At 60.4% G+C, this 25,569-nt stretch overlaps 1 protein-coding gene and 1 long non-coding RNA gene across 2 annotated transcripts; both read left to right on the top strand.

The window, feature by feature from the left end:
- The first annotated feature begins 8,757 nt into the window (after window positions 1-8,757).
- Window positions 8,758-10,532, top strand: LOC136789539 (uncharacterized). Its single transcript, XR_010828231.1, has 2 exons — window positions 8,758-8,898; window positions 9,185-10,532. It is a non-coding gene; the product is annotated as an uncharacterized lncRNA (long non-coding RNA).
- A 764-nt stretch (window positions 10,533-11,296) lies between these two features.
- LOC136789499 (tetratricopeptide repeat protein 5-like) lies at window positions 11,297-24,827 on the top strand. Its single transcript, XM_066989538.1, is given in 14 exon segments — window positions 11,297-11,452; window positions 12,482-12,713; window positions 13,978-14,156; window positions 14,158-14,187; window positions 16,919-16,964; window positions 16,967-17,041; window positions 17,696-17,742; window positions 17,744-17,788; window positions 18,645-18,701; window positions 18,868-19,014; window positions 21,011-21,186; window positions 23,061-23,131; window positions 23,134-23,204; window positions 24,673-24,827. Coding segments are annotated over 14 exon segments (1,419 nt in total). The 5' UTR covers window positions 11,297-11,359; the 3' UTR covers window positions 24,823-24,827.
- Window positions 24,828-25,569: the final 742 nt, after the last annotated feature.

Raw genomic sequence — 25,569 nt, forward strand, 5'->3', positions numbered from 1 at the left:
TGGGGCAGGGGTCACTTATGGGGCTGGGGTCACTTGTGGGGCAGGGTCCAGTTATGGGGCAGGGGTCACTTGTGGGGGCAGGGGTCACTTGTGGGGCAGGGGTCACTTGTGGGGCAGGGGTCACTTATGGGGCTGGGGTCACTTGTGGGGCAGGGTCTACTTATGGGGCAGGGGTAACTTGTGGGGCTGGGGTCACTTGTGGGGCAGGGTCACTTATGGGGCAGGGGTCACTTGTGGGGCAGGGGTCACTTGTGGGGCTGGGGCACTTGTGGGGCTGGGGTCACTTGTGGGGCTGGGTCCAGTTATGGGGCTGGGGTCACTTGTGGGGCTGGGGTCACTTGTGGGGCAGGGGTCACTTGTGGGGCAGGGGCTGCTTATGGGGCTGGGGTCACTTGTGGGGCAGGGGTCACTTGTGGGGCAGGGGTCACTTGTGGGGCTGGGGTCACTTGTGGGGCAGGGGTCACTTGTGGGGCAGGGGTCACTTGTGGGGCTGGGGTCACTTATGGGGCTGGAGTCACTTGTGGGGCAGGGGTCACTTGTGGGGCAGGGGTCACTTATGGGGCTGGGGTCACTTGTGGGGCAGGGGTAACTTGTGGGGCTCGGGTCACTTGTGGGGCAGGGGTCACTTGTGGGCTGGGGTCACTTGTGGGGCTGGGGTTACTTGTGGGGCAGGGGTCACTTATGGGGCAGGGGTCACTTGTGGGGCAGGTGTCACTTGTGGGGCTGGGGTCACTTGTGGGGCTGGGGTCACTTATGGGGCAGGTGTCACTTGTGGGGCTGGGGTCACTTGTGGGGCTGGGGTCACTTGTGGGGCAGGGGTCACTTGTGGGGCTGGGGTCACTTGTGGGGCTGGGGTCACTTATGGGGCAGGTGTCACTTGTGGGGCTGGGGTCACTTGTGGGGCTGGGGTCACTTGTGGGGCAGGGGTCACTATTGGGGCTGGGGTCACTTGTGGGGCTGGGGTCACCCCCCAAGTTTGGGGCGGGATCTATGGGGCAGGATCTATGGGGCAGGATCTATGTGGCAGGGGATCTATGGGGCAGGGATCTATGGGGCAGGATCTATGGGGCAGCGATCTATGGGGTAGGATCTATGGGGCAGGATCTATGGGGCAGGGGATCTATGGGGCAGGATCTATGGGGCAGGGGATCTATGGGGCAGGGGATCTATGGGGCAGGATCTATGGGGCAGGATCTATGGGGCAGAGATGTATGGGGCTGGATCTATGGGGCAGGATCTATGGGGCAGGGGATCTATGGGGCAGGATCTATGGGGCAGGATCTATGGGGCAGGGGATCTATGGGGCAGGATCTATGGGGCAGGATCTATGGGGCAGAGATGTATGGGGCTGGATCTATGGGGCAGGATCTATGGGGCAGGGGATCTATGGGGCAGGATCTATGGGGCAGGATCTATGGGGCAGAGATGTATGGGGCTGGATCTATGGGGCAGGATCTATGGGGCAGGGATCTATGGGGCAGGATCTATGGGGCAGGATCCATGGGGCAGGGGATCTATGGGGCAGGATCTATGGGGCTGGGGATCTATGGGGCTGGGGATCTATGGGGCAGGGATCTATGGGGCAGGGGATCCATGGGGCAGGATCCATGGGGCAGGATCTATGGGGTATGATCTATGGGGCAGGGTCTATGGGGCTGGGTCTATGGGGCAGGGGATCTATGGGGCAGGATCTATGGGGCAGGGGATCTATGGGGCTGGGATCTATGGGGCTGGGGATCTATGGGGCTGGGGATCTATGGGGCAGGATCTATGGGGCTGGGATCTATGGGGCAGCGGATCTATGGGGCAGGATCTATGGGGCAGGATCTATGGGGCAGGGGATCTATGGGGCGGGATCTATGGGGCAGGATCTATGGGGCAGGATCTATGGGGCTGGGATCTATGGGGCTGGGATCTATGGGGTGGGGGATCTATGGGGCAGGGGATCTATGGGGCTGGGGATCTATGGGGCAGGGTCTATGGGGCTGGGTCTATGGGGCAGGGGATCCATGGGGCAGGATCCATGGGGCAGGATCTATGGGGCTGGATATATGGGGCTGGGGATCTATGGGGCTGGGGATCTATGGGCAGGATCTATGGGGCTGGGATCTATGGGGCAGCGGATCTATGGGGCAGGATCTATGGGGCAGGGGATCTATGGGGCAGGGGATCCATGGGGTAGGATCTGTGGGGCAGGATCTATGGGGCAGGGATCTATGGGGCAGGATCTATGGGGCTGGGATCTATGGGGCAGCGGATCTATGGGGCAGGATCTATGGGGCAGGATCTATGGGGCAGGGGATCTATGGGGCTGGGATCTATGGGGCAGGATCTGTGGGGCAGGATCTATGGGGCAGGGATCTATGGGGCAGGATCTATGGGGCTGGATCTATGGGGCGGGATCTATGGGGCAGGGGATCTATGGGGCAGGGGATCTATGGGGCAGTATCTATGGGTCAGGGATCTATGGGGCAGGATCCATGGGGCAGGATCTATGGGGCAGGGGATCTATGGGGCAGGGGATCTATGGGGCAGGATCTATGGGGCTGGGATCTATGGGGCAGGATCTATGGGGCAGGGATCTATGGGGCTGGGGATCTATGGGGCAGAGATGTATGGGGCTGGATCTATGGGGCAGGATCTATGGGGCAGGGATCTATGGGGCTGGGAATCTATGGGGCAGGGGATCTATGGGGCAGGATCTATGGGGCTGGGATCTATGGGGCAGGATCTATGGGGCAGGATCTATGGGGCTGGATCTATGGGGCTGGGATATATGGGGCAGGGTCTATGGGGCAGGGATCTATGGGGCAGGATCTATGGGGCAGGATCTATGGGGCTGGGGATCTATGGGGCTGGGGATCTATGGGGCTGGGGATCTATGGGGCAGGGTCTATGGGGCTGGGTCTATGGGGCAGGGGATCCATGGGGCAGGATCCATGGGGCAGGATCTATGGGGCAGGGATACATGGGGCTGGGGATCTATGGGGCTGGGGATCTATGGGGCAGGATCTATGGGGCAGGATCTATGGGGCAGCGGATCTATGGGGCAGGATCTATGGGGCAGGATCTATGGGGCAGGGGATCCATGGGGCAGGATCTATGGGGCAGGGTCTATGGGGCTGGGGATCTATGGGGCAGGATCTATGGGGCAGGGGATCTATGGGGCAGGGATCTATGGCGCTGGGATCTATGGGGTAGGATCTATGGGGCAGGGGATCTATGGGGCAGGGATCTATGGGGCTGGGGATCTATGGGGCAGGATCTATGGGGCAGGGGATCTATGGGGCAGGGGATCTATGGGGCAGGGATCTATGGGGCAGGGATCTATGGGGCAGGATCTATGGGGCTGGGATCTATGGGGCAGGATCCATGGGGCAGGATCTATGGGGCAAGATCTATGGGGCTGGGATCTATGGGGCAGGGGATCTATGGGGCTGGGGATCTATGGGGCAGGGGATGCATGGGGCAGGGGATCTATGGGGCAGGGATCTATGGGGCAGGATCTATGGGGCAGGGGATCTATGGGGCAGGATCTATGGGGCAGGATCCATGGGGCAGGGGATCTATGGGGCAGGATCTATGGGGCTGGATATATGGGGCTGGATCTATGGGCAGGATCTATGGGGCAGGGATCTATGGGGCTGGGATCTATGGGGCTGGGATCTATGGGGCAGGGGATCTATGGGGCTGGGATCTATGGGGCAGGGGATCTATGGGGCTGGGATCTATGGGGCAGGATCTATGGGGCTGGGATCTGTGGGGCAGGGATCTATGGGGCTGGGGATCTATGGGGCTGGGATCTATGGGGCGGGATCTATGGGGCTGGGATCTATGGGGCGGGATCTATGGGGCGGGATCTATGGGGCAGGATCTATGGGGCAGGGATCTATGGGCTGGGATCTATGGGGCTGGGATCTATGGGGCAGGATCTGTGGGGCAGGGGATCTATGGGGCAGGATCTATGGGGCTGGGATCTATGGGGCAGGGGATCTATGGGGCTGGGATCTATGGGGCAGGGATCTATGGGGCTGGGATCTATGGGGCTGGGATCTATGGGGCAGGATCTGTCGGGGCAGGGGATCTATGGGGCAGGATCTATGGGGCTGGGATCTATGGGGCAGGGGATCTATGGGGCAGGATCTATGGGGCTGGGATCTATGGGGCAGGGGATCTATGGGGCAGGATCTATGGGGCAGGATCTATGGGGCAGGGATCTATGGGGCTGGGATCTATGGGGCTGGGATCTATGGGGCAGGATCTGTGGGGCAGGGGATCTATGGGGCAGGATCTATGGGGCTGGGATCTATGGGGCAGGGATCTATGGGGCAGGATCCATGGGGCAGGGATCTATGGGGCAGGGGATCTATGGGGCAGGATCTATGGGGCTGGGATCTATGGGGCAGGATCTATGGGGCAGGGATCTATGGGGCAGGGGATCTATGGGGCAGGATCTATGGGGCTGGGATCTATGGGGCAGGATCCATGGGGCAGGATCTATGGGGCAGGATCTATGGGGCTGGGATCTATGGGGCAGGGGATCTATGGGGCAGGGGATCTATGGGGCTGGGATCTATGGGGCAGGATCTATGGGGCAGGGATCTATGGGGCAGGGGATCTATGGGGCAGGATCTATGGGGCTGGGATCTATGGGGCAGGATCCATGGGGCAGGATCTATGGGGCAGGATCTATGGGGCTGGGATCTATGGGGCAGGGGATCTATGGGGCAGGGGATCTATGGGGCTGGGATCTATGGGGCAGGATCTATGGGGCAGGATCTATGGGGCAGGGGATCTATGGGGCTGGGGATCTATGGGGCTGGGGATCTGTGGGGCAGGATCTATGGGGCAGGATCTATGGGGCTGGGATCTATGGGGCTGGGATCTATGGGGCAGGATCTATGGGGCAGGGATCTGTGGGGCAGGACCTATGGGGCAGGGTCTATGGGGCTGGGGATCTATGGGGCAGGATCCATGGGGCAGGGATCTATGGGGCAGGGGGATCTATGGGGCAGGATCTATGGGGCTGGGATCTATGGGGCAGGATCTATGGGGCAGGATCTATGGGGCAGGGATCTATGGGGCAGGGATCTATGGGGCAGGGATCTATGGGGCAGGATCTATGGGGCAGGGGATCTATGGGGCAGGATCTATGGGGCAGGGATCTATGGGGCAGGATCTATGGGGCAGGGATCTATGGGGCAGGATCTATGGGGCAGGGTCTATGGGGCAGGATCTATGGGGCAGGGGATCTATGGGGCAGGATCTATGGGGCTGGGATCTATGGGGCAGGATCCATGGGGCAGGATCTATGGGGCAGGATCTATGGGGCTGGGATCTATGGGGCAGGGGATCTATGGGGCAGGGGATCTATGGGGCTGGGATCTATGGGGCAGGATCTATGGGGCAGGATCTATGGGGCAGGGGATCTATGGGGCTGGGGATCTATGGGGCTGGGGATCTGTGGGGCAGGATCTATGGGGCAGGATCTATGGGGCTGGGATCTATGGGGCTGGGATCTATGGGGCTGGGGATCTATGGGCAGGATCCATGGGGCAGGGATCTATGGGGCAGGATCTATGGGGCTGGGATCTATGGGGCTGGGATCTATGGGGCAGGGGATCTATGGGGCAGGGATCTATGGGGCAGGGATCTATGGGGCAGGATCCATGGGGCAGGATCTATGGGGCAGGATCTATGGGTCAGGGATCTATGGGGCAGGATCTATGGGGCAGGATCTATGGGGCTGGGGATCTATGGGGCAGGATCTATGGGGCAGGATCTATGGGGCTGGGGATCTATGGGGCAGGATCTATGGGGCAGGGATCTATGGGGCTGGGATCTATGGGGCGGGATCTATGGGGCAGGGATCTATGGGGCAGGATCCATGGGGCAGGATCTATGGGGCAGGGGATCTATGGGGCAGGATCTATGGGGCAGGATCTATGGGTCAGGGATCTATGGGTCAGGATCTATGGGGCAGGATCTATGGGGCTGGGGATCTATGGGGCAGGATCTATGGGGCAGGATCTATGGGGCTGGGGATCTATGGGGCAGGATCTATGGGGCTGGGATCTATGGGGCTGGGATCTATGGGGCGGGATCTATGGGGCAGGGATCTATGGGGCAGGATCCATGGGGCAGGATCTATGGGGCAGGGGATCTATGGGGCAGGATCTATGGGGCAGGATCTATGGGTCAGGGATCTATGGGTCAGGATCTATGGGGCAGGATCTATGGGGCTGGGGATCTATGGGGCAGGATCCATGGGGCAGGATCTATGGGGCTGGGATCTATGGGGCAGGGGATCTATGGGGCAGGGATCTATGGGGCTGGGGATCTATGGGGGCTGGGATCTATGGGGCAGGATCTATGGGGCAGGATCTATGGGGCTGGGATCTATGGGGCAGGATCTATGGGGCAGGGATCTATGGGGCAGGGGATCTATGGGGCAGGATCTATGGGGCAGGATCTATGGGGCTGGGGATCTATGGGGCAGGATCTATGGGGCAGGATCTATGGGGCTGGGGATCTATGGGGCAGGATCTATGGGGCAGGATCTATGGGGCAGGGATCTATGGGGCTGGGGATCTATGGGGCAGGGGATCTATGGGGCAGGATCTATGGGGCAGGATCTATGGGGCAGGATCTATGGGGCTGGGATCTATGGGGCAGGATCCATGGGGCAGGATCTATGGGGCTGGGATCTATGGGGCAGGGGATCTATGGGGCAGGGATCTATGGGGCTGGGATCTATGGGGCAGGGGATCTATGGGGCAGGGATCTATGGGGCAGGGGGATCTATGGGGCTGGGATCTATGGGGCAGGATCTGTGGGGCTGGGATCTATGGGGCAGGGGGATCTATGGGGCAGGGATCTATGGGGCAGGGGATCTATGGGGCTGGGATCTATGGGGCAGGATCTGTGGGGCAGGATCTATGGGGCAGGGATCTATGGGGCAGGATCTATGGGGCTGGGATCTATGGGGCAGGATCCATGGGGCAGGATCTATGGGGCTGGGATCTATGGGGCAGGATCCATGGGGCAGGATCTATGGGGCAGGGGATCTATGGGGCTGGGGATTATGGGGCAGGATCTATGGGGCAGGGATCTATGGGGCAGGATCCATGGGGCAGGGGATCTATGGGGCAGCGATCTATGGGGCTGGGGATCTATGGGGCAGGGATCTATGGGGCAGGATCTATGGGGCAGGATCTATGGGGCTGGGATCTATGGGGCAGGATCTATGGGGCTGGGATCTATGGGGCAGGATCTATGGGGCAGGATCTATGGGGCAGGGATCTATGGGGCTGGGGATCTATGGGGCAGGATCTATGGGGCGGGATCTATGGGGCAGGATCTATGGGGCAGGATCTATGGGGCAGGGATCTATGGGGCGGGGGATCTATGGGGCAGGGATCTATGGGGCAGGATCTATGGGGCAGGGGATCTATGGGGCAGGATCTATGGGGCAGGATCTATGGGGCAGGGGATCCATGGGGCAGGATCTATGGGGCAGGGGGATCTATGGGGCAGGGGATCTATGGGGCAGGGGATCTATGGGGCAGGATCTATGGGGCTGGGATCTATGGGGCAGGATCTATGGGGCAGGATCTATGGGGCTGGGATCTATGGGGCAGGATCTATGGGGCGGGATCTATGGGCTGGGATCTATGGGGCAGGATCTATGGGGCTGGGATCTATGGGGCAGGATCCATGGGGCAGGATCTATGGGGCAGGGATCTATGGGGCAGGATCCATGGGGCAGGATCTATGGGGCAGGATCTATGGGGCTGGGGATCTATGGGGCAGGATCCATGGGGCAGGATCTATGGGGCTGGGGATCTATGGGGCAGGATCTATGGGGCAGGATCCATGGGGCAGGATCTATGGGGCTGGGGATCTATGGGGCAGGATCTATGGGGCAGGATCCATGGGGCAGGATCTATGGGGCTGGGGATCTATGGGGCAGGATCTATGGGGCTGGGATCTATGGGGCAGGGGATCTATGGGGCAGGGATCTATGGGGCAGGGATCTCTGGGGCTGGGATCCATGGGGCAGGATCTATGGGGCAGGATCTATGGGGCTGGGATCTATGGGGCAGGATCCATGGGGCAGGATCTATGGGGCAGGGGATCTATGGGGCTGGGATCTATGGGGCAGGATCTATGGGGCAGGGGATCTATGGGGCTGGGATCTATGGGGCAGGGATCTATGGGGCAGGATCTATGGGGCGGGATCTATGGGGCAGGATCCATGGGGCAGGATCTATGGGGCAGGATCTATGGGGCAGGGATCTATGGGGCAGGGGATTTAATGGGGCAGGATCTATGGGGCAGGGGATCTATGGGGCTGGGGATCTATGGGGCTGGGGATCTATGGGGTAGGATCTATGGGGCAGAGATGTATGGGGCAGGATCTATGGGGCAGGATCTATGGGGCAGGATCTATGGGGTAGGATCTATGGGGCAGGATCTATGGGGCAGGATCTATGGGGCAGGGATCTATGGGGCAGGGATCTGTGGGGCAGGATCTATGGGGCAGGATCTATGGGGCAGGGATCTATGGGGCAGGATCTATGGGGCAGGATCTATGGGGCAGGGGATCCCGGAAGCCCCGCCCCCTTGCGCACGAGCCACGCCCCCTTCCGGCAAAGCCACGCCCCCGGACGAGGCCACGCCCCCTCCAAGCCCCGCCCCCTCCAAGCCCCGCCCCCTTCTCACCCCCCTCCCCCTCCCTCCGTGCACCCCCTACAAGCCACGCCCCCTCCCGCCCCTCAGCCAATCCCCTTCGCCGTCCCCGCCCCCCGTCCCCCCTCAGCCAATAGCGCGCCGCGGGGGCGTGGCTGGCGGCGGCGGGCGGCGGGCGGAGCTCAGTCGGCGGCGGGACGCCGAAGGGTGCGGATGGGGGGCGGGAAGCGGGGAGGGCTCCGGGGGCGACCCGCGTTCCTCCCGCCGCCGCCAGCCGCGGGCGCCGGGCTTTCAGCGGCGTCGCAGAGCAAAAAAGGGGACAGCGGCGGCTCGGTGGCTTCGCTCGCGCTGCCCGCAGCGGGGAGGCAGCGCGGATTTCACGGGCTCGTACACAGCGGCCTCCGGGGGGGCCCCGGTCCCCGGTCCCGGTCCCGGTCCTCGGTCCCCGGTCCCGGTCCCGGTGCCGGTGCCGAGCTCCCGCCTTCTCCCGCAGGTCCCGCTCCGTGAGGCACAAGATGGCGGCGGCGGCCATTTTGTGGAGGTACTTCCCCCCCCCCCCCCTTTTTATTCCTCTTTTTCCCCTTTTCATCTCTTTTTCTCCCCTTTTAACCCCCCAATTTTCCCTTTTTTCCCTTTTTTTTTCCCTTTTAACTCCCTAATTTACCCCTTTTTTATCATTTTTTTCTTCATTTTCCGTCACTTTCTGTGTTCCGATCGCTGTTTCCGAGCCCGGAGCGCTCCAGGTAAGCCCCGCACCCCCCTTCAACCCCTCCCCGTTTCCCTTCCTCCTTCCCCTTTTAACCCCCAATTTTCCCTTTTTTCCCTTTTTTTCCCCTTTTAACCCCCCAATTTTCCCTTTTTTCCCCTTTTTTATCATTTTTTTCTTCATTTTCCCGTCACTTTCTGTGTTTTGATCGCTGTTTCCGAGCCCGGAGCGCTCCCCTAAGCTTCGAACCCTCCTCCTCCTCCTTTTAACCCCTAACTTTTCCCTTTCAAATTACCTTTTTTTTTCACTTTAAACTCCTTTTTTCCTTTTTTTTTCCCATTTTTTATCATTTTCTGTGTTTTAATGACTATTTCCGAGCCCGGAGCGCTCAGGTAAGCCTCACACCCCTTCAACCCCCCCCTTCCCTTCCTCCTTCCCCTTTTTACCCTTTTTCCCCTTTTTTTCCCCTAAATTTTCCCTTTTAAAACCCCTTTTTTTTCCCTTTTAAATTTATTTCTTTTTTTTTTTTCCTTCGTTTTTAATTATTTCCTTAAATTTCAATCCCCATTTTTAATCCCGGAGCGCTCAGGTAAGCCTCACACCCCTTCAACCCCCCCCTCTTATCCCCATTTTTATCCCTTTTTCCCCCTTTTCACCCCAAATTTTTCCCTTTTAAACTCATTTTTTTCCTTTTAAACCATTTTTTCCCTTTTTTCTTCATTTTTTTATAATTCTTTAAATTTATTAGTTAATATTTTTAAGCCCACAGCGCTCAGGTAAGCCTCCCACCCCTTCAACCCCCCCCTTTTATCCCCATTTTTATCCCTTTTTCCCCCTTTTCACCCCAAATTTTTCCCTTTTAAACCCATTTTTTCCTCATTTTTTCCCTTTTTTTTTTTGTATTTTATTAATTTTTGAGTAATTTTATTCCCCTTTCCGAGCCCTGAGCACCCAGAGGAGGCTCTACCAACCTCCGCATCTGGGTAAACATCACCGTTTTTGGAGCTTTTCAGCGCAATAAACGCCCTGTGGCCGCGCGGAGGAGCAGCAAGAGTTGAAATTTGGGGTGAAATATTTAAAAAATAAGAAAAATTAATAAAAATGTTAATAAAAATATTTTATTTTTTAAAAAAAAGCGTCCTGTGTCTCTCACTCTTAGCGCCTCAGGCTTAAAATCGGGTCTAGAAGCGGGGGTTTTTCGCGGACGTCTTTCTGAGGGGGATTTCGAGGGCGTTGGGAGCTGAAAATGTGTAAAAACGGTCAAAAACGGTCAAAAATTTGGGGGAATTTTGGTTTTTTTACCTCAGCGCTGGGCTGCTCGGGGCCGGTCCCGGCTTTACGGCGCGGCTTGGAGCCGCTGGCTGGCGTTAAAAGCCAGGGGGAGGAAACGGGGAGGAAAAGAATTGAAAAGGGACGGGAAGAAGTGGTGAAAATTTAAATAAAATAGTGAAAATCGCCGATTTTGCCTCATTTTGGGATGCCCCTGGGGAGGGGGAGAGGGCTGAGACACTCGGGTGACTGCGCATGCGCAGCGCCGCCATTTTGAGCGCGGCGCCCGCTACGGCCGCAGGGCGACGCCATGTTGGGTGTGGCGTTGCCCGTATATGGAGCGGGGCGCCTGAGCCCCGCGTTCCTATTGGTCCGGTTTTGGCGGGCTGGCCGCCATTTTGAGTGGGGCTCGGCTACAGCCATGAGGCAGGCGCCATTTTGGGTGCGGCCTTGCCCATATATGGAGATGCCCCGCCGAGCCCTGCTTCCCTATTGGCCTAATTTTCGCGGGCTTGCGCCGCCATCTTGAGTGTGGCAGCGCGGGGGGCGCCGCCATCTTGGGGAGGTCGCGCGGCCGCTGTAGGCCTCCGTGGGGCCAGGGGCGCTGTGGGGGCTGGGGGCGTGGCCAGCGGGAGGGGGCGTGGCCAGAGGGAGGGGGCGTGGCCAGCGGGAGGGGGCGTGGCCACGGCAGCAATGGCGGCGGCCGAGGAGGCCCCGGAGGAGGCGGCGGCGGCGGCCGAGGGGGACGGGGAAGGGGGCGACGAGGAGGCCCTGAAGGCCCTGGAGGTGGGGGGAGGGCGCTGGTTGCCATGGGGACGCGGGGGCGGGGCCTGGTTGCCATGGGGACGGCGCTGGGGTGGGGGTGGGGCGGGGGGCCGGTTGCTAGGGGGTGACGGGGCCTGGTTGCTAGGGGAACGGGGTGACAGGGCCTGGTTGCCATGGGAACAAGGCCTAGGGGTGACCAGGCCTGGTTGCCGTGGTGATTTGGGGTGACAGGGCCTGGTTGCTATGGGAACGGGGTGACAAGGGGTGACAGGGCTCGGTTTCCATGGCGATTTAGGGTGACAGGGCCTGGTTGCTATGGGAACAGGGTGACAAGGGGTGACAGGGCCCGGTTTCCATGGCGATTTAGGGTGACAGGGCCTGGTTGCTATGGGAACGGGGTGACAAGGGGTGACAGGGCCCGGTTTCCATGGCGATTTAGGGTGACAGGGCCTAGTTGCTATGGGAACAGGGTGACAAGGGGTGACAGGGCCCGGTTTCCATGGCGATTTAGGGTGACAGGGCCTGGTTGCTATGGAGATTTGGGGTGACAGGGCCTGGTTGCTATGGAAACGGGGTGACAAGGGGTGACAAGGCCCGGTTGCCATGGGGACGAGGCCTAGGGGTGACAAGGCCTGGTTGCCAGGGCGATTTGGGGTGACAGGGCCTGGTTGCTATGGAAACGGGGGGTGACAGGGCCCGGTTGCCGGGGCGACTTTGGCTGCCTGTGCCCCGTCACCCCCACATCACCCCCCCCGGGGGGGGAGGGGGGTGACAACACCCTGTCACCATGACAACAGCCGCCTGACAACCCCCAAAACCCCCCCCAAAACCCCCCAAATCCCCCCCAAATCCCCCCAACCCCCCCCCCCAAATCCCCCCCAATACCCCCCCAACCCCCCCCCAACCCCCCCAAACCCCCCCAAATCCCCCCAAATCCCCCCCCAAATCCCCCCCAAATCCCCCCCAATACCCCCCAACCCCCCCCAATACCCCCCCAACCCCCCCCCAACCCCCCCAAACACCCCCCCTTTTCTTTTTTGCCCCCCCCAGGAGATGGTGGCCGAGCTGTACCGCTTCAAGGACACCCTGCGGCTGCCCGACGGCGACCCCCCGGGCCTCGGCGACCCCCCGGCGACGCCGACGGCCCCGACCCCCCCCCCCGGCTCCCCCGCCGGCGACGGCGGCGCCCCCCCCGGTGCCGGCGGCGCCCCCCGCAGCGAGGCGCTGGCGGCGCTGGAGGAGGCGATGGAGCGCACGGTGCAGCGCATGGAGGCCGTCCAGGGTGAGCCAAGCCCCGCCCACCTCCCCAAGCCACGCCCACCTCCCCAAGCCCCGCCCCCTCCCTAAGCCCCGCCCCCTCCCTAAGCCCCGCCCCCTCTGGCCCCGCCCCCCTTCGCGTAGCCCCGCCCCCTGGGCCCCCCTGGCTCCGCCCCCTTACCAGACCCCGCCCCTGCCAGACCACGCCCCCCACTCCACAGGCCACGCCCCCCCGGCCCCGCCCCACCAATAGGCCCCGCCTCCTCCCTTTAAGCCCCGCCCCCTCCATTAAGCCCCGCCCCTCACCTTAAGCCCCGCCCCTTCACTTTAAGCCCCACCCCTTCACTTCAAGCCCCGCCCCCTCACTTTAAGCCCCGCCCCTTCGCTTTAAGCCCCGCCCCTCTCTTTAAGCCCCGCCCCTCACTTTAAGCACCGCCCCCTCGCTTTAAGCCCCGCCCCCATTAAGCCCCGCCCCTCCCCTAAGCCCCGCCTCCTCCATTAAGCCCCACCCCTTTCTAAGCCCTGCCCCCTCCATTAAGCCCCGCCCATCACTTTAAGCCCCGCCCCCATTAAGCCCCCTCCATTAAGCCCCACCCCTTTCTAAGCCCCGCCTCCTCCATTAAGCCCCGCCCCCACTTTAAGCCCCGCCCCTCACTTTAAGCCCCGCCCATCACTTTAAGCCCTGCCCCTCCCTAAGCCCCACCCTTCCATTAAGCCCCGCCCCTCCATTAAGCCCCGCCCCCTCCATTAAGCCCCGCCCCTGTCCTAGCCCCGCCCCCTGTCCAAGCCCCGCCCCCTCCATTAAGCCCCGCCCCCGTCCAAGCCCCGCCCCCTGTCTAAGCCCCGCCCCCGTCTAAGCCCCGCCCCCTCTCTAAGCCCCGCCCCTGTCTAAGCCCCGCCCCCTCCATTAAGCCCCGCCCCCTTCTAAGCCACGCCCCCTCCATTAAGCCCCGCCCCCTCCCATAATCCCCTCCCCTCCATTAAGCCCCGCACCCTCCATTAAGCCCCGCCCCTCCATTAAGCCCCGCCCCCTTTCTAAGCCCGCCCCATCCATTAAGCCCCGCCCCCTCCGTTAAGCCCCGCCCCCTTTCTAAGCCCCGCCCCTCACTTTAAGCCACGCCCCCTCCATTAAGCCCCGCCCTTTCTAAGCCACGCCCCCTTTCTAAGCCCCGCCCCCTCCATTAAGCCCCGCCCCCCGTCTAAGCCCCACCCCTCCGTTAAGCCCCGCCCCTCCATTAAGCCCCGCCCCCTCCGTTAAGCCCCGCCCCCGCCTGCCCCGCCCCCCCCAGTCTCCCCGCAGGGCCGGGCGCGGGCGCTGCTGCTGCGGGCGCGGGCGCGGAGGCGCGCCGGGGGCCGGGGCCGGGCGGAGGCGGCGCTGGGCCGGGCGCTGAAGCTGCAGCCGGGGCTGGCGCCCGCCTGGACCCGCCTCGGGGAGGCCCGCTGGCGCCGCGGGGACCTGGACGGCGCCCCGCGGCTGCTTCCGAGGGGCCCTGGCGCACGTGAGCGGGGCTCGGGGGGGGGGTGGGGGGTTACGGGGGCGGTGTCAGGGGTTATAGGGTCGGTGTAAGGGGTTATAGGGTCGGTGTAAGGGGTTATGGGGTCGGTGTAAGGGGTTATAGGGGCGATAGCGGGGGTTATGGGGTCAGTATGGGGGGTTATGGGGTCAGTATGGGGGGTTATGGGGGCGATAGCGGGGGTTATGGGGTCAGTATGGGGGTTATGGGGTCAGTATGGGGGGTTATGGGGTCAGTATGGGGGGTTATGGGGTCAGTATGGGGGCTTATGGGGTCAGTATGGGGGGTTATGGGGTCAGTATGGGGGGTTATGGGGTCAGTATGGGGGTTATGGGGTCAGTATGGGGGTTATGGGGTCAATATGGGGGGTTATGGGGTCAATATAAGGGGTTATAGGGGCGATGTAAGGGGTTATAGGGTCAATATCAGGGGTTATAGGGTCGATTTCAGGGTTATAGGGTCAATGTCAGGGGTTATAGGGTCAATATCGGGGGTTATAGGGTCAATATCAGGAGTTATAGGGTCAATATGGGGGTTATAGGGTCAATATCAGGGGTTATAGGGTCGATTTCAGGGTTATAGGGTCAATATCAGGGGTTATAGGGTCAATATCGGGGGTTATAGGGTCAGTATGAGGGGTTATAGGGTCAATATGGGGGTTATAGGGTCGATTTCAGGGTTATAGGGTCAATATCAGGGGTTATAGGGTCAATATCGGGGGTTACAGGGTCAGTATGAGGGGTTATAGGGTCAATTTTGAGGTTATAGGGTCAATATGGGGGGTTATAGGGTCAGTATGAAGGGTTATAGGGTCGATTTTGAGGTTATAGGGTCAATATGGGGGGTTATAGGGTCAGTATGAGGGGTTATAGGGTCGATGTAAGGGGTTATAGGGTCAATATCAGGGGTTATATGGTCGATTTCAGGGTTATAGGGTCAATGTCAGGGGTTATAGGGTCAATATCAGGGGTTATAGGGTCGATGTAAGGGGTTATAGGGTCAATATCGGGGGTTATAGGGTCAATATCAGGGGTTATAGGGTCGATGTAAGGGGTTATAGGGTCAATATCGGGGGTTATAGGGTCAATATCGGGGGTTATAGGGTCAGTATGAGGGGTTATAGGGTCAATTTTGAGGTTATAGGGTCAATATGGGGGGTTATAGGGTCAGTATGAAGGGTTATAGGGTCGATTTTGAGGTTATAGGGTCAATATGGGGGTTATAGGGTCAGTATGAGGGGTTATAGGGTCGATGTAAGGGGTTATAGGGTCAATATCAGGGGTTATATGGTCGATTTCAGGGTTATAGGATCAATATGAGGGGTTATAGGGTCAATTTAGAGGTTATAGGGTCAATATCAGAGGTTATAGGGTCGATTTCAGGGTTATAGGGTCAATATCAGGGGTTATAGGGTCAATTTAGAGGTTATAGGGTCAATATAGAGGTTATAGGGTCGATGTAAGGGGTTATAGGGTCAATGTCAGGGGTTATAGGGTCAGTATGAGGGGTTATAGGGTTGATTTTGAGGTTATAGGGTCAATGAAAGGGGTTATATGGTCAATATGAAGGGTTATAGGGTCAGTATGAGGGGTTATAGGGTCAATATGGGCGGTTATAGGGTTAATTTGGGGGTTATAGGGTTAATTTGGGGGTTATAGGGTCAATATGAGGGGTTATGGGGTCAATATGGGGGTTATAGGGTCAGTATGAGGGGTTATAGGGTCAATATGGGCGGTTATAGGGTTAATTTGGGGGTTATAGGGTCGATTTGGGGGTTATAGGGTCAATATGAGGGGTTATAGGGTCAGTATGGGAGCTTATGGGGTCAATATCAGGGGTTATAGGGTCAATATAGAGGTTATAGGGTCGATGTAAGGGGTTATAGGGTCAATGTCAGGGGTTATAGGGTCAGTATGGGGGGTTATAGGGTCAATATGGGGGGTTATAGGGTCAATCTCAGGGCTTATAGGGTCAATATGGGGGTTATAGGGTCAATCTCAGGAGTTATAGGGTCAATTTGGGGGGTTATAGGGTCAATATGGGGGGTTATAGGGTCAATGTCGGGGGTTATAGGGTCAACATAAGGGGTTATAGGGTCGATGTAAGGGGTTATAGGGTCGATGTAAGGGGTTATAGGGTCAATTATTAGGGTTATAGGGTCGATTTTGAGGTTATAGGGTCGATTTGGGGGGTTATAGGGTCAGCATGAGGGGTTATAGGGTCAGTATGGGGGTTATAGGGTCGGTATGGGGGTTATAGGGTCGATTATTGGGGTTATAGGGTCGGTATGGGGGGATTTGGGGGAGGTTTGGGGGGTTATAGGGTCAGTACGGGGGCTATAGGGTCCGTACCGGGGTTATGGGGTCGGTGCGGAGCCTTATAGGGCCGATTCGAGGGCTGGGGGGGTTGGGGTGGTTATAGGGGATTTATGGGGTCGGGGGGGGGCTATGGGGGGGGATTTGGGGCGGATTCGGGGGGATTTGGGGCGGGTTCGGGGGGTTACGGGGGATTTGGGGCCCCGCTGACCTTTTAGGGTCGCTTATAGGGTCGCGCCCTTATTTTATAGGATTTCGGTATTGCCGCCCCCCGAGCGCCCCCTATGCCTAACCGCCCCCTATACCTTTAGGGTCCCCCTATAGGATCGGGGGCTTTTTTATAGGATTTCGACCTTTTTTGGGGTCCCTTTTTGGGGTTTTTCTCCCCCAAAACCCTATAGGGCGAGGACGCGGAGGCGCGCCGCCTGCTCTCCATGGCCCTGCGCCGGGGGGGGCCCTGGGGGAGAGCCTGGCCCAGGCCGAGGCCGCCGTGCGCTGCGCCCCCACCGACGGGCGGTCCTGGTGTGAGTCGGGGGGCCTTATAGGGCCCTATAGGGGCCTTACGGGGTCGTTATAGGGTCTTATAGGGTCGGGGGGTTTTGGGGGTCCCTGTGGTGAGGGGGACGGGGGGTTTGGGGGTTGGTGGGGGGGGTGGTGGGGGGTTATTGGGGTCGGGGGGGTCGTTGGGGGTTAAGGGGGGGTTATGGGGGCCTGGGGGGTTATGGGGTCTTATGGGGTCGTTATAGGGTTTTATAGGGTCGGGGGGGTTTGGGGGGTCCCTGTGGGGTGAGGGGGAGGGGGTTTGGGGGTTGGTGGGGGGGGGTGGGGGGTTATTGGGGTCGGGGGGGGTCGGTGGGGGTTGGGGGGGGTTATGGGGGCCTGGGGGGGTTATGGGGTCTTATGGGGTCGTTATAGGGTTTTATAGGGTCGGGGGGGTTTTGGGGGTCCCGCTGGGGTGAGGGGGAGGGGGGTTTGGGGGGTTGGTGGGGGGGTGGTGGGGGGTTATTGGGGTCGGGGGGGGGGGGTGTTTGGGGTAAAGGGGGGGTTATGGGGTCTTATAGGGTCGTTACGGGGTTTTTATGGGGTCGGGGGGGTCTTATAGGGTCGGGGGGGTTTTGGGGGGTCCCTGTGGGGTGAGGGGGACGGGGACGGGGGTCCCTAATAACGCCCCCCCCCAGACGTGCTGGGCAACGCCTACGTCTCGCTCTTCTTCGCCGGGGGGCAGAGCCCCCGAGGCCGCGCGCCGCGCGCTGGGTGCCTACGCACAGGCGGTACGCGGCCCTATAGGGCTCGGGGGGTCCCTATAGGGCCCGGGGGTCCCTATAGGGCCTGGGGGGTCCCTGTAGGGCCTGGGGGTCCCTAGGGCCGGGGGTGTCTATGGGGTCGCTATGGGGCCCTATGGTCACTATAGGGCCTGGGGTCGCTATGGGGTCACTATGGGGCCCTATGGTCGCTATAGGGTCGGGGGTTTGCTATGGGGTCCCTATAGGGCCGGGGGTGTCTATGGGGTCGCTATGGGGCCCTATGACCACTGTAGGGCCTGGGGTCGCTATGGGGTCACTATGGGGCTCTATGGGGTCCCTATGGGGCCCTATAGTTGTTATAGGGTCGGGGTTTGCTATGGGGTCCCTATGGGGCCAGGGATGTCTATGGGGTCGCTATGGGGCCCTATAGGCGCTATAGGGTCACGGTGGGGCCCTATAGTTGCTATGGGGTCCCTATAGGGCCAGGGGTGTTTGTGGGGTCGCTATGGGGCCCTATAGTCGCCATAGGGTTGTCGTGGGGCCCTATAGTTGTTATAGGGTCGGGGGTTTGCTATGGGGTCCCTATAGGGCCGGGGGTGTCTGTGGGGTCACTGTGGGGCCCTATGGCCACTATAGGGCCTGGGGTCGCTATGGGGTCTCCGTGGGGCCCTATGGTCGCTATAGGGTCGCTGTGGGGCCCTATAGTCCCCTTAGGGCCCTACGGTTGCTATGGGGTCCCTATAGGGCCTGGTGGAACCTATGGGGCAGGCCCCCGTTGCTAGGGGCAGGCCCCGTTGCTAGGGGCAGGCCCCGTCGCTAGGGGCAGGCCCCGTTGCTAGGGGGCGGGGTCCCGTCGCCATGGTGACGCGGCCCCGCCCCCCAGGAGAAAATCGACCCGGCCGCCGCAGCCAATCCCGACCTCCACCCCAACCGCGCCACGGTACGGCAGCCAATGGGGAGCGAGGTGGGCGGGGCCAGGAGGGGGCGGGCGGAACCGGGGGAGGGGGCGGGACGAGCGCCGAGGCGGCGGCCAACGGGCGCGCGGCGCGGCGCGGCTCAGCCAATGGGCGCGCGCGGGCCGCGCGGCTCAGCCAATGGGCGCGCAGCTGCTGCAGTACCAGGAGCGCTACGGGGCGGCGCTGGAGGGGCTGGCGCGGGCGGCGGCGCTGGCGCCGGACTGGGCGGAGCCGCGCATGCGCCACGCGCGGCTGCTGGACTACCTGGGGCGGCTCTGCACGTTGCTGAGCAACCGCGTGAGTGACAGCCGGGGGGCGGGGCTTGGGGGAGGGGGCGGGGCTTACGGGGGAAGGGGCGGGGCTTGGCGTGAGGGGAGGGCGGCGGCCATTTTGTGGGGGGGGATTTGGGGGGAAAACGGGGGGATTTGGGGCATTTTGGGGGGATTTGGGGCATTTTGGGGGGATTTGGGGCATTTTGGGGGATTTGGGGCATTTTGGGGGCATTTGGGGCATTTTGGGGGGATTTGGGGCATTTTGGGGGCATTTGGGGCATTTTGGGGGGATTTGGGGCATTTTGGGGGATTTGGGGGATTTTGGGGGGATTTGGGGGATTTTGGGGGCGTTTTGGGGGGATTTGGGGCATTTTGGGGGATTTGGGGCATTTTGGGGGATTTTGGGGCATTTTGGGGGATTTGGGGGATTTTGGAGGGATTTGGGGCATTTTGGGGGATTTTGGGGCATTTTGGGGGATTTGGGGGGAAAATTGGGGGATTTGGGGCATTTTGGGGGGATTTGGGGGATTTTGGGGGATTTGGGGCATTTGGGGGGATTTGGGGCATTTTGGGGGATTTGGGGCATTTTGGGGGATTTGGGGCATTTTGGGGGGATTTGGGGGATTTTGGGGGATTTTGGGGATTTTGGGGGGACTTCGGGGATTTTTGGGATAATTTTGGGGAATTTTGGGGGATTTGGGGCATTTTGGGGGATTTTGGAGCTTTTTTGGGAGGGGATTTGGGGTCTTTTGGGGGTTTTAAGTATCTTTTGGGGGGACTTGGGGTCATTTGGGGTGGATTTGGGGCTATTTTGGGTGGATTTGGGGCCATTTAAGACTAAGACTATTTGGCGGATTTTGGGCGGTTTTGGGGCCGTTTTGGGCGGTTTTGGGGCCATTTCGGGTGGTTTTGGGGCTATTTGGGGCAGATTTGGGGCCATTTGGGGTTATTTTGGGGCCATTTAACACAATTTGGGGTGGATTTGGGGCCATTTTGGGGTGGATTTGGGGTGGTTTCGGGGCCATTTGGGGTTATTTTGGGGCACTTTGGGGTGGATTTGGGGCCATTTAGGGTGGATTTGGGGCCTTTTGGGACCATTTGGGGTGGTTTTGGGGCCTTTTTCGGTGGATTTAGGGCAATTTGGGGTCTTTTGGGGTACTTTTGGGGCCTTTTGGGGCACTTTTGGGGCCTTTTGGGGCCATTTTGGGTGGATTTGGGGCCGTTCGGGGCGGATTTGGGGCCATTTGGGGTTATTTTGGGTGGATTTAGGGCAATTTGGGGTTATTTTGGGGCCATTCGGGGCGGATTTGGGGCCATTGGGGCGGATTTGGGTGGTTTTGGGGCGGTTTTGGGTGGATTTGGGGCCATTTAGGGTGGTTTTGGGGCAGTTTTGGGGTTGTTTGGGGTGGATTTGGGGCCATTTGGGGTTATTTTGGGTGGATTTAGGGCAATTTGGGGTTATTTTGGGGCCGTTCGGGGCGGATTTGGGGCCGTTCGGGGCGGATTTGGGGCCATTCGGGGTGGTTTTGGGGCCATTTGGGGTGGATTTGGGGCCATTTAGGGTGGATTTGGGGCCTTTTGGGACCATTTGGCGTGGTTTTGGGGCCTTTTTGGGTGGATTTAGGGTGCTTTTGGGGCCTTTTTGGGGCCATTCGGGGTGGATTTGGGGCCGTTCGGGGGTGGATTTGGGGCCATTTGGGGTTATTTTGGGTGGATTTAGGGCAATTTGGGGTTATTTTGGGGTCATTCGGGGCGGATTTGGGGCCATTGGGGCGGATTTGGGTGGTTTTGGGGCGGTTTTGGGTGGATTTGGGGCCATTTAGGGTGGTTTTGGGGCAGTTTTGGGGTTGTTTGGGGTGGATTTGAGGCCATTTGGGGTTATTTTGGGTGGATTTAGGGCAATTTGGGGTGGTTTTGGGGCCATTCAGGGTGGATTTGGGGCCGTTCGCCGCCTTTTAGGGCCCCGGAGGGGCCTTTTGGGGCCGCCTGAGCCCGTTTTGGGGCCGTTTCCCCCTTTTTAGGGCAAGGTGCGGGGCAAGCGGCTGCGGGGCCTTTTGGGGTCGCTGCCCCCGTCCCTTTTGGGGCCGCTGGGGGGGTCCCCGGCCCTTTTGGGGTCGCTGCGGCTCGGGGCCAACCCGGGGCGGGCGCTGCTGGGCCGCGTCCTCTTCAGCCTCACCCCCGAGGAGCGCGTCCCCTTGTGAGTTTTTGGGGCCGTTTGTGGGGTTTTTGGGGTTTCGGGGGGGTCGGGGGGGGGGGGTTATGGGGTTTGGGGGGGTCGGGGGTTGGGGGTTTGGGGGGGGTTTGGGGGATTTGGGGGGCTTCGCGTGGGTGATCCTATAAGCATCCCTATGGCCCTATAAGCGTCCCTGTGGCCCTATAAGCGGTCCCTATGGCCCTATAAGCGGCCCCAGGACCCCGTAAGTGCCCCCACGACCCTATAAGTGCCCAAATGTCCCCATAAACGACCCCATAAGTGCCCCCACGGCCCTATAATGCCCGAATGTCCCCCAAAATGTCCCTATAAGCGGCCCCACGACCCTATAAGTGCCTGGAAGACCCCATAAACGACCCCATAAGTACCCCAGTGTCCCCATAAGTGACCCTATAAGTGGCCCCACGACCCTATAACTGTCCCCACGACCCCATAAATGACCCCATAAGGCTCCCCATGACCCCATAAGGCCCCAAATGTCCCCATAAATGACCCCATAAGTGCCCCCATGACCCTATAAGTGTCTGAAAGTCCCCATCAGTGACCCTATAACTGTCCCCACGACCCTATAACTGCCCTCATATCCCCATAAATGACCCCATAAGTGTCCCCGTGACCCTATAATGCCCGAATGTCCCCCAAAATGACCCCATAAGTGCCCCCACGACCCTATAAGTGCCCAAATGTCCCCATAAATGACCCCATAAGTGCCCCCACGACCCTATAAGTGCCCAAATGTCCCCATAAGTGCCCCCATAAGTGTCCCCACGACCCCATAACTGTCCCCAAATCTCCCCATAAACAACCCCATAAGCGCCCTCCTGCCCCTATAAGCGCCCCATCCCCTTCCCCCCCCCCCATACTGGGCCCTACAGCTCCGTAGGGGCCTGTACTGGTCCTTACTGGTCCGTACTGGCCCCTACTGGTCCGTACTGGCCCTTACTGGTCCGTACTGGCCTTTACTGGTCCGTACTGGCCCTTACTGGTTTGTACTGGCCCTTACTGGTTTGTACTGGCCCTTACTGGTTTGTACTGGTCCTTAGTGGTCCGTACTGGCCCTTACTGGTTTGTACTGGTCCTTCCTGGTCCGTACTAGCCCATACTGGTCTGTACTGGCCCTTACTGGTCCGTACTGGCCCTTACTGGTCCATACTGGCCCCTACTGGTTCATACTGGCCCCTACTGGTTCGTACTGCCCCTTAGTGGTCCATACTGGTCCCTAGTGATATGTACTGGTCCCTAGTGGTCTGTCCCGGCCGTTACTGGTTTGTACTAGTCCTTACTGGTTAGTACTGGTCCTTACTGGCACAGCCCCTTCCTGGTCTGTACTGGCCCCTACTGGTCCGTACTGGCCCCTACTGGTTCATACTGGCCCCTACTGGTCCGTACTGGCCCCTACTGGTTCATACTGGTCCCTAGTGGTTTGTACTGGTCCCTAGTGGTCCGTCCCGGCCCTTACTGGTTTGTACTGGTCCTTACTGGTTAGTACTGGTCCTTACTGGCACAGCCCCTTCCTGGTCCGTACTGGCTCCTACTGGTCCATACTGGCCCCTACTGGTTCATACTGGCCCCTACTGGTTCGTTCTGGCCCTTAGTGGTCTGTACTGGTCCCTAGTGGTCTGTACTGGCCCTTACTGGTTTGTACTGGTCCTTACTGGTTAGTACTGGTCCTTACTGGTGCAGCCCCTTAGTGGTCCGTCCTGCCCCTTACTGGTCCATACTGGCCCCTACTGGTTCGTACTGGCCCCTAGTGGTTTGTACTGCCCCTTACTGGTTTCTACTGGTCCCTAGTGGTCTGTACTGGTCCCTAGTGGTCCGTACTGGCCCTTACTGGTTTGTACTGGTTTGTACTGGCGCAGCACGCTGGGGGTGGCGGACGGGGCGGGGGCGGTGGCGGCCGTGAGCGTGTTCAACGCGGCGCCGAGCTGGGGGTGCTGGTGGGGGACGCCCTGGGGCTGCCCGAGCCCCGCCTGCGCCAGCACCTGGTGCAGCACCAGGGCAAGGTACTGGGGGCACTGGGGGGCACTGGGAGGGACTGGGGGGGGCTGGGGGGGCTGGGAGGGGGCTGGGAGGGGGTTGGGGGGGGATTTGGGGGGGTTTGGGGTACTGGGAGGGGACTGGGAGATACTGGGAGGGACTGGGAGGAGACTGGGATATACTGGGAGGGGACTGGGAGGGACTGGGAGGGACTGGGAGGGGATTGGGGGGGACTGGGAGGGGCTGGGAGGGGGTTATAGGGGGATTTGGGGGGTTTGGGGTACTGGGAGGGGACTGGGAGGGACTGGGAGGGACTGGGAGGGGACTGGGGTATACTGCAAGGAGACTGGGAGGCACTGGGATATACTGGGAGGGGACTGGGAGGGACTGGGATATACTGGGAGGAGACTGGGATGTACTGGGAGGGAACTGGGAGGGACTGGGAGGGGGTTATGGGGGGGTTTGGGGGGCTTTACGGGGGGGGGTTGGGGGGTTTCGGGGCACTGGGAGGGGACTGGGGGATACTGGGATATACTGGGAGGACACTGGGATATACTGGGAGGGACTGGGAGGGTCTGGGGAAAGGGTTTGGGGGCACTGGTGGGGTACTGGGAGATACTGGGAGGGACTGGGGGGGTACTGGGGGTCTACTGGGAGGAGACTGGGGTATACTGGGATATACTGGGAGAGGACTGGGAGGCACTGGGAGGGACTGGGAGGGGGTAGTGGGCTGGAGGGGGGTGAGAAGGGACTGGGAGGGGGGTTGGGGTCACTGGGGGGACACTGGGCTATACTGGGAGGGTACTGGGAGGGATTGGGAGGGGGGTTCTAGGGCACTGGGAGGGGACTGGGATGTACTGGGAAGGACTGGGAGGGGGAACTGGGAGCACTGGGAGGGACTGGGAAGGCAGTGGGAAGGGGTTGTGGGGCACTGGGGGGGCTGGGGAGGGGACTGGGAGGGGGTTTGGGGGCACTGGGATGTACTGGGAGGGAACTGGGAGGCACTGGGATGTACTGGGAGGGGACTGGGGAGGCACTGGGATGTACTGGGAGGGAACTGGGATGGACTGGGAGGGGACTGGGAGGCACTGGGACGTACTGGGAGGGAACTGGGATGGACTGGGAGGGGACTGGGAGGCACTGGGACGGACTGGGAGGGAACTGGGATGGACTGGGAAGAACTGGGACGGACTGGGAGGGGGGTTAAGGGACACTGGGAGGGACTGGGAGGGGGTTTGGGGGCGGGACTGGGCTGTACTGGGCGGACACTGGGATATACTGGGAGGGCGAGACCCACCTCCTGGGTGGGCCCCTCCTGGTCTATACTGGTTTCTACCAGTCTATACTGGTTTATACCGGTCCGTACCAGTGTCTACCAGTCCGTACTGGTGTATACTGGTGCATACCGGTGTATACTGGTTTATACTGGTCTATACTGGTTTATACTGGTGTATACTGGTCTATACTGGTTTATACTGGTTTATACTGGCGCAGACCTTCTCCTTCCTGGGCATCCGCGTGGCGACGCCGCTGGCGCTGGTGGTGAACGGGCGCCGCCCCCCCCCTCGGCCGCGGCCCCCCCCGCCTGCAGTGCTCCTCCCCCCGAGCCCCGCCCCTCCCCCGCCAATTAACGGCCCCTGCTAATTGCGGCCCGGCCTCGGACGTCTCCTTCATGGGGGGGGGGAGGGGGACTGGGCGCCGCCATCTTGTACGGAGAGGGGGGCCGTGGGGGCGGCCATGTTGGGTGTGGCGGTGTCCTGGGGGCGGCCATCTTGGGTGGGTTTAGAGCCCCCCTATGGGAGGCAGCCATCTTGGGTGGGGCCGGCTCGCGTGAAGACGGCCATGTTGGGCGGGGCACATGGGATGAGGGCGGCCATGTTGGGTGTGGCAAGAGCTTCACCCTCCCCTCCCCATGGAGGCGGCCATGTTGGGTGTGGCGGTGACCCCACCCCCATCGAAGTAGCCACGTTGGGTGGGGCTCAGTCAGGTGAGGGGCGCCATCTTGGGTGTGGCAATTTCACATGAGGACGGCCATGTTGGGTGTGGCGGTACCTCCACCCCCCCATCAAGGCAGCCATGTTGGGGTGGGTGGGGCTAGCCATCATGGGCGTGGCCATTTTGGGTGGGGCACGTCCTATGGAGGCCGCCATGTTGGGTGTGGCAACCCCCCCCCGAGGGCAGCCATCTTGAGTGCGTGTATCCCCTCCCATGGAGGCAGCCATGTTGGGTGTGGCACAGTCACATGAAGGCAGCCATGTTGGGCGTGGCAATCACCACGGAGACCGCCATCTTGGGTGTGGCCACCTCGCACGAAGGCAGCCATGGTGGGTGTGGCAGTAACCCCACCCTATTAAGGCAGCCATGTTGGGTGGGGCAAACCCCGTGGAGGCC

This window comes from Anser cygnoides, unplaced genomic scaffold (assembly GCF_040182565.1).
Source record: "Anser cygnoides isolate HZ-2024a breed goose unplaced genomic scaffold, Taihu_goose_T2T_genome scaffold_52_1, whole genome shotgun sequence".
Taxonomy (NCBI): Eukaryota; Metazoa; Chordata; class Aves; order Anseriformes; family Anatidae; genus Anser; species Anser cygnoides.